The sequence below is a fragment of the Populus nigra genome, chromosome 5, assembly GCF_951802175.1.
Source record: "Populus nigra chromosome 5, ddPopNigr1.1, whole genome shotgun sequence".
Taxonomy (NCBI): domain Eukaryota; kingdom Viridiplantae; phylum Streptophyta; class Magnoliopsida; order Malpighiales; family Salicaceae; genus Populus; species Populus nigra.
This window is the reverse complement of record NC_084856.1, coordinates 17,453,660-17,467,374: the sequence shown is the minus strand read 5'-3', so window position 1 is coordinate 17,467,374 and position 13,715 is coordinate 17,453,660. Positions and strand designations below refer to the sequence as shown.

General features: G+C 31.9%; 2 protein-coding genes across 4 annotated transcripts; both read right to left on the bottom strand.

Annotated features, from left to right (window-relative positions):
- Positions 1-3,835: 3,835 nt before the first annotated feature.
- On the bottom strand, positions 3,836-7,126 carry LOC133695147 (uncharacterized). Of its 2 annotated transcripts, none has more exons than XM_062116990.1 (4): positions 6,874-7,126; positions 6,305-6,399; positions 5,444-5,728; positions 3,836-5,023 (listed from the first exon to the last, which is right to left on the bottom strand). In XM_062116990.1, exons 1-4 carry the CDS (start codon positions 6,901-6,903, stop codon positions 4,210-4,212), a joined length of 1,224 nt encoding a protein of 407 aa, XP_061972974.1. In that variant the 5' UTR covers positions 6,904-7,126; the 3' UTR covers positions 3,836-4,209. The 2 variants fall into 2 exon arrangements, with proteins under 2 accessions (XP_061972974.1, XP_061972975.1); XM_062116991.1 differs by having other exon boundaries at positions 3,836-5,018; positions 5,454-5,728; positions 6,874-7,122.
- Positions 7,127-8,230: 1,104 nt separating this feature from the next.
- Positions 8,231-11,345, bottom strand: LOC133695148 (uncharacterized). 2 transcript variants are annotated; one of them, XM_062116992.1, is made up of 4 exons: positions 11,136-11,345; positions 10,564-10,640; positions 9,813-10,063; positions 8,231-9,371 (listed from the first exon to the last, which is right to left on the bottom strand). In XM_062116992.1, the coding sequence occupies exons 1-4, from the start codon at positions 11,163-11,165 to the stop codon at positions 8,623-8,625; spliced, it is 1,107 nt and encodes a 368-aa protein (XP_061972976.1). In that variant the 5' UTR covers positions 11,166-11,345; the 3' UTR covers positions 8,231-8,622. The 2 variants fall into 2 exon arrangements, with proteins under 2 accessions (XP_061972976.1, XP_061972977.1); XM_062116993.1 differs by lacking the exon at positions 10,564-10,640 and having other exon boundaries at positions 11,136-11,344.
- Between the last annotated feature and the right edge of the window lie 2,370 nt (positions 11,346-13,715).

Here is a 13,715-nt window from a genome sequence, read left to right as displayed (position 1 = left end):
ACTTTACGAATTTTTTTTTTCTCTTCTTAGCTTCACTTGCAACCACATTAAGGTAAGATTTTTCTTTTTTCTTCTTTTTTCATGTTTTTTTTCACTATATTTGTTATTTTATTTTATTTTTAATTGTTTTTGTTCCTAATAATTGTATAAATATTGTTGTAGAATTTTTTTTCCTATGATTTTCTTCTTCTTTTTTCCAAGTGTTTTGAGTATTATAGAGTGTTGATTCATATTAATTTAATTATTTTATAGTTTCGTAAAATGAATTTTTTAAAATATTTTTAAATAATTACCTACGAAATTACATATGGTACCGAGGAAAATACCGACAGAATGAAGCGGATAAATTTTTTTTGTGCATTATTTCCGTTAGTAAATCCATCGGTAATAATATTTTTTATTACCAACGGCTAAAAAATTACAGACAAAAGATTTATCGACGGAGCATTGTCGTCGGTGATTTCATTGTAATTTAATTACCAACGGAATGATAGTACAAATACCGATGGAAAATTCTATCGGTAAATATAAAGATTATGGTAGTGTTACCCCTTCATTCATATTTTCAATTAGTGTATAGTTTAAATTGAATAAAAAAATAAATGAATTATTTAATAAGAAAAAAAACAAAAGGAAATATTTCAATAAAAATAAAAAAAGATAATTTTTTAAAAAAAATTAATAACCAAAAAAGAAGAAGAAGAAAAGTCTCAGGTACACCCCCAATATCCCATATTCCTTCCCAATATTTAGGCGGTTTTTAAAAATTTTTGATTAAATTAAAATTTTAATTTAAATATTACAGACAGAATCATCAAGAGGTTGAAAAGTAGTCGGTGATATTTAAGGAGTTTCTAATTTTTTTTTTATTAAATTAAAATTTTAGATTAAATATTATAGACAAAACAGAATGATTAAAAATATTAATATTTAATGATCTATCAGTAAAAATTATTAATAAAAAAACTAAAATCCCTCATTTCATAACAGACAAGCCTCTTCTTCTTCTTCTTCTTCTTCCTCCCCTTATGTAAAAGACATCAATGTCCCTTTCTTTCTTTCTCTTCTCTCCTCAACTCCTTCTCTTATGTTCTCTTTTCTTCTCTTCTTTTCTTCTTCACGCACGAGTATGCCTTCCCCTCTCTTCTTCTTTTCTCTTTTAAGTTTTTTTAATTAATATACTTTATGAATTTATTTTTTCCTTTTCTCTTTTCACTAGCAATTACATTAAGGTAAGATTTTTTGTGTGTTTTTTTTTCATTATATTTGTTTTTTTAATTTTTAATTTTTCTATTTTTAATAATTGTATGAATGTTGTTGTAGGATTTTTTTTATGTGAGATAAATTTTGTTGGATTTTTTTTTCAATTTTGTTGTTTAATTTCAATTAAATTATTTTATTTGTTGCTATATCATGGGTTCTGAAATAGGTTTTCTAAGTTAAGTGGGAATTTGTTTTAGTTGATTTATTTATTTGTTGTTGTTATTGTTTATTTTTGTGTTATTTATTTGTTGCAAATTTGTTTGAGTTGATTTTCTTCTTTTTTTTGCCAAGCAACTCAATTCCTGAGTATTATGGAGTGTTGATTTATATTAATTTAATTATTTTCTACTTCTTTTAAATATATTTTTTAAAAATATTTTTAAATAATTATTGATGGTATTACCAACGCATTAAGTTTGGCGTTGGTGTATTTCATAGAGTTGGAAAAAAAAATATTGTAAATGCCATTGTGCCACTATTTTATCACGGACAGAATTGCATACAGTATTTTTATTGGTTATATGGAAAAATTCCCGAGGAAAATACTGATAGAATGAAGCGGATAAATTTTTTTATATGTTTTTCCCGTCAGTAAATCCATCTTTAATTTTATTATTGACAAATTCATCGACAAATAAAAAATTACCGACGAGATTTTTAATGACGGAGCATTTCCATTCATGAGCCCATTAGTAAATTTATTACCAACGAAATTAGAATATAAATTCCAATGGAAAATTCCCTTGATAATTCTAAGAATTCTGTTAGTGTCTTCCTTTTTCGCTGCCTTGCATTACAAATCTATGGTCTATCACTAGACAAGTATGTTATGTGAAAAAACGCAAACGAAATTACAATCAGGGATGAATTTATGAAGAGAATAAATCTCTTAGAGGAAATTAAATGCATTGAGTAAAAGTGAACCCTTTAAATTGGGTTGTAAGACATGTGCGGCCAACAAAGGGAAGTCTTATTATAGATTAAACTAGTGTATGGTTCTGCATTCTGTAGGGAGTTAATATTAATTATTTTAAAAAATTATAACTATTATATTATTATATTCAAGGCTCGTGGATCTGGTCTTATATTGTTTTATATCTAAGTTTTTTAGATCTAACATGTTATTTTACCCAACCCTCTTGTATTTATGATAACCGTTACCAAGCTTGAAGGTGATTATATATGATAATTTTTATCTAAATTAGACTGTTCTCTCTTCACCTTGCAATTAAATTTTTTGAAATTATAAGGTTATTAAAGGTTTATATAATTGTTAATTTTAGAGATCGTGAGATTAGTTGAGACATGTATAAATTAATCTAGACACTCATATTAATCAAAAAACAAAATAATAAAGAAGCTACCGATGATCATGAATTTGAGTTTTCTTAGAGTTATTGAAAGCTTATATAATTGTTAATTTCAGAGCCTATACGATTAATTGAGATACATGAAAGCTAGCCTGAATATCTACATTAATTTAAAAAAAATGAAGAAGCAACTACAGCTTTTCTCGTAGACTTTAATTTTACTTGTTTATATAAATAATTTTGGTGTATTATTACATAAGTAACGGCTACTTAGATCATAACCATTGATTTATTTTGAAATACCTAAACTAGAAGAACATGATGTATCTTTTCTCTTGTTTTTTTTTACTCGGATGATTTTACCATCAACCTAGTACATTTAAATGAGCAAATGTTTTGGAGGGCAGCGACAAGATTTGAACTTTGAAAGGGACACCCTATAAGATTGTATTATATTGTAAAAAAGCATGAGATCAGGATCTCAATTTTCAATGGCTAGCACATATCTGGAGGGGATGAGAGAAAAGAGGAAATTAAAAAAAAAAAAAAAAAAAAAAAAGAGGCCACTAGCGACACACGTGTCTCCTTACATGGAAAGAGATGTCGCGGTGCTCCTAATACTGTTGCGACAGCCATTGTTCTACCAGCGAACGACGCTTCACACACCACCGCTCGAAGAGTGTGAAGGCACTCCACGCACTGATGTGTATTGCATGCACTAGATAATTTTTTTTAATAATATTTTATATTTATTAAAATATTATACTGCTCGTAAACCAACTTGGTTGTAACTATAAAATTATATTAGGAATACGAAAAGGACTATGTAAGGTTGTTTAATAACTTTTGCTTTTAAGAATAATTGAATCATTTTTAAGAGCGAATCAGTGATTTTACCATGCTTAAAAAACTATAAAAAAAATTTATTTTAACTCCGATCAATTTAATAATAATAAATTAATGAACCATTATAAAAAATTATTGTACCCCTATGACCAAATTTATTGAGTTTTTTCACAAGGAAAAAATGAAGATTTCCCATTCCAATCTATTCCTTTTAGTTTTTTTTTATTTAGTAATAAATAGATCCCTAACTATTTAAAAAAAAAATATTTCTTGGACCATTTTTAGGTCCCTAACCAAAATAGGTTTTTTTTACCCCTGACTAGGCTTGATTTAGGTCCCTGACCAGTTTTTTAATCTGTTCTTTAGGCTCGAGTTTAATATCGGAGCTTAAAAATTGAGTCAATCTTCAGCCAAGCTGAAACGATGACACAAATCATCAATCTGTAGAGTACCAAGTTTCTGGAGCAGAATACTACCTTGAAAAGATTCGCTATGGAATCTATTTTGGTTATAACAAAACTCGAGAATTCAAAGACAAAGCAAAGCATAAACTCAAAACTTGTCACTCCGGAAAAAAATGTGATATGCCTGGCTTAATCACGAAGCTATTGAGCACTTTAATCCTATTCTATAATCCAAACATATCAAGATTCAACAATAAAGGTTTTCAGATGTTTTTAACAATTCTCGCAAGCAAGTACACCAACTGTAGGGACAATTCCTACACTGACATAAGCATCCTTGAAGAACTACAAAGTCCAGGTTGCAACCCACTTTCAATAACGACTCATTAGCTCCATCTCCTCCGGTCTTCCTCTTCATCCACCGGAGCATACCATGCTGGTCGACGTTTTGTGTTGCTCAACCTGTAGTTCAGGAGCACCTCTTCATTACAAAGCGCCCTAGTGGCAACTAAAACCAGAGTCTTGAGAACAGGAACATCAGATACGCTATTTTTGGCACTAGATTTGAACCAAAAACTGCCAAATCTTCTCATATTCACTTCTTCATGATTTCCAAAAGATACGTTTGGTATAAAGGTCCTCATATCCTTCTCTGTCAGTGGGAAGTCATAGGGGCAAATCATAACATTTGGATCCATACCCTTCGCTGGGTGGTTAGCAAAATGAGCCAATGCTAATGGGTTTCTCCGCTCCAAGACATCACCAACAGAACCAACTCGTGTACCTTCCAAAGGTTTACTCAGCATTCTCCAGACCCGGTCTTGACCTTTCTCAACACTTTGCACATTAGACCTGATTTCTGGCACAGTTAAGCCATCCCACACTTCGCGACTTTCACCCCCAGAACCCCAAGGCAGGGCATTGATCACAGTCCCATCATATCTAGTGATCAAATATGGGTTCTGGGCATCAACTCTTGGGTACCCTGGGATATACCGGTAATAAGCAGGGCTGTATATGACACCAGGGTATATGGCAATCACAGTGCCCACATCAGCCTCACCACTTAAAAACAAACCTTCTCCAGCTTCCTTGTGGGGTATCAGAGATGGCTTGAGATCAAGTGTGTAACCAATTTCATCCCTTAAACTCTGTGATACTTCGCTACGATTTAACTGCTTCGTCTCAGGTATAGCTGTTCTGAAAAACATCATTAATCAAAATTGAAGGATAGAAGTTTAGTTATAAATAAGCGTTCATGCTTCTGATAATATTATTATCCCTCAATTTGCCCCATTCTGTCATGTCACTGAATCACTCTTTTAGGAATCAGCATTACATAACTTGTCAATTGTTTTTACTGGATGAAAACTTCTTGCTTTCTATTATTGAAATCATCTCAGAACCACACCATTAATATGATAAAAGAGAGAAATAAAATGGCATAAATAAACAGGAGAAAACAGTTGTCTGGAGCACCGAGCCAGAAACAGGAAATTAGCAAACAAGTGACAGGCACAATGTAATATCATCTGAATAATTTAAGTTATATGGTTGCTATTATTTCATAAATTAACTCTGGAGAGGGCTATCTGTGAATTAACAAGTGGGATTGCTCACATAAACTCACCAGGACGGTCAGTAGGTGGACCACTCTTGCCAACAGCAAAACTAAGGCCACTACGCCGAGGAGCAGCATTTGATTGTGCAGGAGCTTCATCCTTCTTGCTTCTTTTTTCCAAATCAGGAAGAAGAATTTCATTCATAGCTGAGCAGAAGTTTGTAATTTGAAAGTGGATATTTTCTTGAACCTGTTTCTGCTGATCAGCAACAGAAGCTTTACTGGCCATTTCAATGATCTCCTCCGCATCTGCCTCCTCAGCATTTTTCCCCAAACGATTGTAGCTGAAAATTTTAACTTCATTAACAACTCACGGTACTCAAACGAACAAGCAATTCCAGGTTTAGATATAATAGGTGATGTTGGTCGCACTTAGTAAACATAAAGCTAAATGGTCTTGAGAATGCAGTGATTCGATACAAAAAGAGAATCAAAGCATATGAAACCTGAGAGTAAGAAAAAGCAAGGAAATCTCAAACATAAAATTCAGCAGAAAACTTCTCCAACATTTCAAAGAAAGAAAGTCCAACAACTATCAAATTTGAGAATAAGATCAAAACAATTACGAAACCTGAGAGTAAGAAAAAGCAAGGAGATGCACTAATTTTGAATTTTTTGAACTTCAACTTCCATTATGAATTTTGAGACTTTCTGATAATATTACTTCTTGAAAACAAAGACTTAAATATTTAAAAAAAAAAGAAGGAAAAAGGTAAATCAGATAGTCTCTAGCACAGATTTCAGGAGCCAATCTAATGCCAACAATATATTGAAAGAACCCTTGTTCAGGCCTGCAAAATCTACACTAAGGTAGCAAGATACACCCAATCACAACTTGGAAAATAAAGAAACACACTAACCTGGTAAAAAGAAAGAGACGATTCATGTCTGTTTCAAATTGAAATTCCCTTGGATTTCTAGCAAATGTGGGACTTTTGGCTAGAGTTTTCACAAACTGTAACAAAAACACAAAATGAAACAACCTTTACTTGTTGTATCAACATTGAACCCGTGCAGTAACTCCTTTAGCCAAACAAAGCACAGAGCAATTCCATGACTCTCCATTTTTAGTCCCAATAACTAAAGACCAACAACCTCAAATGTCAATTGACAACCCCTCTACTTGAATCCTAACTTTCTTCTAATTCAATAATTTGTTATCAATTTTTACAGATGTTACTACGCATTCATTGACTAAATATTCCATAACAAACAAAACCCATAATTCTTTATCTCAATTCACACAGTTTTTTTTTTATACATTTCCAAAATGGGTTATTCTAAAATGTCTTGATTATTCAAAATCTAAAACTTTACCTCCATCCTTGTCAATAAACATGACCCTGAATCTACCCAATATCTAACAAGACAATCATTGAGAGATACAGATTAAATTATGCCAATGGAGAGAAAGAAAGATAGAAATTACCTCTTGAAATTTGTTAAAAAGAGAAGCCATTGAAGAAACTGCAGCAGCAACTGAGTAACACTCGCACTCTTGCCTTCTGCCTCGTTGAATGAAAAAATCTCAGGCCGAAGTTGTGTCCGTACATTCTGGGCCAAATTTCTTTGGTAACTGGAACCCCAATGAGTAGGCTTTTCAGCTTGGGCTTTCCTTCCTTTCTGTCTTTTGTTTGTTTGGTATGTTTGTTCGACTACACGCGCATGCTAACACTTTAATTGAGCCAAACACAACCTTAAACTATCCACTATTTTTTTTTCTCTTCGTTGTTATTAATTTTATAGTATAGTTTTTTATTTATTTTATTTCCATTCTTTTAAAAATTACACTTAATATCATGGGCCAACTCAATTTTTAAATTTAAAATTTATTCTCATATATAATATAAAATTAAACAGCTAAAATTTACCATTCAAAAAAAAAAAAAAACCTCATCAATCAAAATCTAATTTATTTCTTCTCTCATTTCTAAGAATACCATCGTGAACCATTAGTCATCCCCTTCGCCTCCATTCTTTCTGTCACCAACCAAATCCCCCCTCTCCCTTACTGCCTAAACTGCAGAACCAAACTCCCCCCACTCTTTTCTCCTTCATTCTTTCCATCACCGACCAGACCTCCTCTCTCCCTCACTTCACATCCCCAAACCATTCACAGCCGATTTGTAAATATAATCTGCTTTGGAAGCACTGTAAACAAGCCTAGGGTTTAATACCTGCTCTGGATTGATATGACAAAATCCATAAGAAAATTCAAGGTCAACGTGCTTCTATGGGTCCAAGAGGCTAGAAAAAATGACCAAATTAAAGGTCAATGGGCTAGAAAAAAAGACCATATTGAAGTCTTGATAGTTCTACCAGTATCTTTTTTGTAAAAAGAAAATGTTAATACAAAGATAATATATTTCTCACTTGTTGTCATAAGGGTAGATTTAATGGCAGCAAGAGGCTAATTAAGATGGGAAACATTCATATAGGCAACAACACCACTAATATATGGACAAGATATGGATTTGAATTTTTTTTTATTTTTTTTTTGTTGGAATTGCTTCTGCAAGTTTTCCAATTGATAATTTTTATAAGTTTTCATAATATAGGTGTGAGTTTGTTACATTTTGCACATTCTACACATGTTATAATAAGAAGTTGCATGTCATGGAAATAAGAAAAAAAGCAATAATAGTAACAATAGCAGTTGTTATTGCCATTATTGAAGGATTGAAGAGCAAAATCAACACGTGATTCATGCCGTTAAAGTAGTTAAGCTAAATTAGTTAGTCAGTTGAGATTAGCTGGAAGTCAAGTTAGTTGAAGATTGCAAGGGCTACGAAATCTCACTAGCATTTTCTATATGATTATTAATTATCGACATATTAGCACAAAGGAATTGTCTCTAGAGATACATGGATGGAAGGATGATAAGATGGAATGCGATCTCCCACTTGGGGCACTACAAGGACATGCTCAAGAGCCACAGAGGCTCCAACTCTGCGGGTAATTTTGTAACTCAAACTTCTACAATTTTGTCTGAAACAATTTTGTATTTTCAGTGTATAATCATAACATGTCAAGCTTCTACAATGTAGTTTTTTATGAGGTTCAACACAGAAGCTTGCTGGTACGCCGAGGAAAAGTCTGGCTTCTCTTGAAACCCATTTTAGATATCGACTCATGTTCTCCATCACCTCCGGTCATTCACAGGAGTACACCATAGTGGCTAACACTTCATGTTTGTCAACCTGTAGTCTACGAGCACTTCTTCATCACAGAGTGCCCTAGTAGCGACTAGTACGAGAGTCTTGAGAACAGGAACATTGGATTCACTGCTTTTGGAACTGAACCAAAAACTGCCATATCTTCTAATATTCACTTCTGGATTTGCAAACGATACATTTGGTATATAGGTCCTCATATCCATCTCGGTCAGCGGGAAGTCATAAGGGCAAGCCATAACATTTTGATGCATGCCCACTGCTACCTGGTTGGCAAAATGAGCCAAAGCTAATGGGTTTCTCCTCTCCAAGACATCACCAATAGAACCAACCCCAGTACCTTCCAAAGGCTTACTCAACACCCTCCAGGCTAGCTCTGGACCATCTTTACCAGTACTTTGCACATTAGGCATGATTTCTGGCACTGTGAAGCCATCCCACACTTCACGAATTTCACCACCAAAACCCCAAGGTTGTGCATTGATAACTGTCCCATCATGTCTAGTGATCAAGTACGGGTTCCGGGCATGAATTCTTGGGTACCCTGGGATGTACTGGTAATAAGCAGGACTGTGTATGATGCCAGGGTATATGGCAATAACAGCGCCAGCATCAGCCTCACCGTTTATGAGTAAACCTTGTCCAGCTTTTTCATGGGGCATCAGAGATGGCTTCACATCAAGTGTGTAACCAATGTGATCCTTTAAACTCTGTGATACTTCAGCATGACTCAACCGCCTCATCTCAGGTATAGCTGTGCCAAAAAACATCATTAATCGAAATTGAAGGATATAAGTTTAGTCACAGATAAGGGCTTGTGCCTCTGACTGTATCCCTATCCATCAATTCGGTCCTTTCTGTTTCATGTAACTGTACTCTTTTAGGGATTAAAAGCTCCAAATGGCATTGGGTATGGTTCCAGTGATATTGAGCAATATATAACTTGTCAATAATATATACTGGGTACTCTATAATCAAAATTATCTCAGAGCGACACCATTAATATGGAAAAGAGATTACCATAAAGGCATAAAACAAGCAACAGTAAGCCAACATCAAGAAATGAGCAAATATGTGACAGGTGCAATGTAAGATCAGCTGGGCAATTTAAGTTTCAAGGTTGGTATTATTTTATAAATTAATATGGAGACGACTTTCAGTAAATTAACATGTGGGATTGAGCTCATAAACTCACCATGATGATCAGTAGGTGGACCACTCTTGCCAACAGAAAAAGCATTTGATTGTGCAGGTGCTTCATCCTTCCTACTTCTCTTTCTCGCATCAGGAAGAAGAATATCATTCATAGCTGTGCAGAAGTTTTTTATTTGAAAATGGATGTTTTCTTGGATCTGTTTCTGCTGTTCAGCAACATAAAATTTATTGGTCATTTCAATGATATCCTTTGCGTCAGCCTTATCAGCATTCCTTCCCAAACGATTGCAGCTGAAAACTTTACTTCTCATTAGAAACTCAAGATACTCAAAAGAACAAGTAATTACAGATCTAATGTTGAGACAAAGCTACATTGAAGATGAACCAATTTAATACAAAATAAAAGAACCAAAGTACTCGAAAAAGAAGTATCAAAATTAAGTTTTAGAATATTTCTCCAACACTTCAAAGAAAAGAAAGTCGAACAATTGTCAAATTTGAGAGTAAGATCAAAGCAATTACAAAATTTGAGAGCAAGATCAAAGCAAGAAAAAACACTAAATTTGAACTTCTGAACTTCGACTTTCTGATAATATTACTTGTTGAAAACAGAGATTTAGATTAAAAAGAGAAAAGAAAAAAAAATCTTTCAAATCAGATGGTCTATAGCACAGACTTCAGGAGCCAATATAATTCCAACAATATTTTGAAAGAACCCAGCCTGCAAAATGAACACTAAGAGAAGCAACATACACCCAATGACAGCATAGAAAACAAAAAGACACACAAACCTGGTTAAAATAAAGAGACGTTTAAGGTCCTTTGTACTTGTAGCATCTGTGGGACTTTTGGCTAAAGTTTTCACAACCTGTAGTTAAAACCCAAAAAGGAACAACCTTTAATCATTTTATCAACAATAATCCATGAAGCCGCACCTTTCACAAAACAATGCATGGAGCAATTCCATGAAACTTTATTTTTAGTTCTGCTAACTAAACACTAACAACTTCAATCATCTATCTCCTTCACTTACAACAACAAATGTCAATTATCAACTCCTCTACTTAGATTCTAACTTAAAATTAATTCCATTATATGTAATCAAACTTCATGGATGCTACAATGCATTCAATCACTAAAATATTCCAGAAAACAGAAAGTAATTTCTTCTATACATTTCCAAAATGGGTTCTTCTAAAATGTCTTGATTACTCAAAATCCAAAATTTATTTCCACCTTTATCAACCATCAACCAACATGATCCTGAATCTTCCTAAAAAAAATCAACTTTGCATACAAACAAAGAGAAATGGGTTAAGTTATACACCAATTGAGAGGAGAATAGAGAGATGTATGTAATTACCTCTTGAAATTTGTGAAAAAGAGAAGTCATTGAAGAAACTGCTGCAGCAACTGAGTAACACTTGCTGTCTGGTGTTGTCTTGTGCTTCGTTGATTGAAAAACCTATGTGGGTTTTGTAAAGGTGATTTCCTTGTAGCCATTTACATATTTCATTATCTACTACAATAATGAAGTGGACTGATGTTCATGATCTTGATTAAAAAAAAAAACAGAAATATGATTGTTTGTGAATTAGAGATATTTTGATATTTTTAAAAATCTAGTAATTAAATAAATTCAGAACTAAATGTGTTAATAAATAAATAATTAATTAATTATAAATAATAACTAAAATAAAAAATAAAAAAAATTAAGAAATAGATACGAATCAAGATATTTAATCTCACAAAACATATATTAATCTAGTTGTGTTTTTTAAATTTATTTATTCAAATAAAATTTTTATTCAAATAAACGATAATAAAAATAGAAACATAAATTAAATTGATTGAATAAAATAGAAGGAAAAAAAACATCAAGGCTACACATATTAGAAATATTATCTGAAAATAATTTTTTTTATTTTCAAAAATAAAGTTCATCTATATAAAATATTAAAATAAAAAATTATAGATGAATCATAAAAACTATACAAAATTGAAATGTATAACCAAAAAAAATATTTTCATTTAAAAAAGGCTTTCTATACAAAATAAAAAAAGAGAAGAGATATTAATTTAAATATAAAGAAAAAAATCATATATAAAAAAGCATTAATTTTTAAAAGTAATTAAAAAGAAAGAAAAAAGAGCAAAGGTAAGATGCTACTGGGTCTGACCCATTTTGTCAAGGCCCATATGCAAGATTGCCCTCACACACTCGTGCAACTAGGCTCTCATTTTTTTCTGGGTTGCAAATGGAATGGACAACATGTCGTTCGCCTAATTTTTTCTAAAAAAACAAACTACGTATCGTCTTATTTGCCCATATTTTAGTTATTATAGTGCCTGAAAAATTGGAATTTAACCTTTTTTACTCAAAAACCAGTTTTCCAACTCATTTTGACCCAAAACACCTTTGGAATCATTATAAACCTATCTATGGCATCAAAAAAACAAAAATATCATCCCAAAAACCAAAATCAACCTAAAATAAAAAAATCAAACTAAGCTCAAATATGTTTTCTCATGAACTTAAAAGGTTCGAAAAACACCTAATATAAACTTCCATTGTCAAATGAAAGCATATGACATAAACATTGACTATTTTGGTGACATAAATCAGTGTCAACAACTTTTCTCTCTCTCTACTGTAAAGGTCCAGTCACCTCTCTCTCTCATTTCTCAGCCAAGAACTAAAAATAACAAAACCGAATTTTTATACCAAAATTGAATTTAGTAAAAAAATTTAGGCATCGAAATCGTATAATTTATATTATTTTGAAAGTTAGATGATCAAAGTGTATTTTTCCTGAAACTTCTAGAACGCCACCTATATTTGATATCTTTTTTCATTTCGATCTCTAATTTAAAAACACCTAAAAAAATTGATTGTTTTTAAATTAGAGATATTTTAATATTTTCACGTCTTGTATTAATTATTATTAATTTATTTTGTAGTATTTTTTCTATTCAACATTTTAATAAATAGTAAAATAACTAAAATACTTTCGAGAGTAAAAAAAATTAAAAGTTTCAGGTAGGGGTATTTAGGTATTTTTCTTTTTTATACATAATAGAATTACACAAGTAACCTTAGATCCAAGAAATTTAATTCATTAGGGTTAAGGTTATTAAGGTTCTTTAGCCTCATTTTTTTTTTTTGTTAATTGTTGTTTTGGTTGAGGATAGTAACATAATTTAAAAATAATATTTTAATTTGCAACAACTGTCGACTCGTGTTGTTACGCACCAATACGTTGGAGTCGTCGTGTATTTTGAGTGGCATGTGCGGTAGCTCCTGATGATAAAAAATAGGCTTCAACCATATCATTTTATTCCTTGTCATCTCTTCTTCTATTATAAGTTGCACACATCGTCCAAATAAGTTGGTTTATCATTGGTGATCCTTTCTTTTCTTTTTCCTCTTCATTTCTCTCTCATACCATGATAAATACAATAGGATCCTCATTGTTATTGGTATTTTAAATTCAGTCCTTTCAATTTTGATTTTTGTATTTTTATTATTTTTCGGTTAAATTTTTATTTGTTTTTTATTTAACCCTTGGTTTTTAATTTGTATATATAATGTTTTTCGATTCGATCCTTCTACTTTTAATTTTTTTTCTTTGCTCTTTTGTCAAAGTTTTAATGTCTTCAATTTTATCATTCAAATCAAGTTTGTGATTTTTTTTATCAATGATAATAATGATTTCAATTTGGTCCCTCTTCTTTTCAAGGATAATAGTGACCCTTTTGTCAAAGTTTTCATATAGTTTTCAATTATGTCCTTTTTTTGTGTTAGGAACATGTTCTTCTCTGTCAAAGTTTATGGAAGAGAGAGAAATTTTAATTGTCATATTTGTAAAAAAAAGTAGTCTAGAAAATGAGTAAGTAATATGGTTTGTGTGTGCATTTAAGAACATGCTTTAGAGATAAAAAT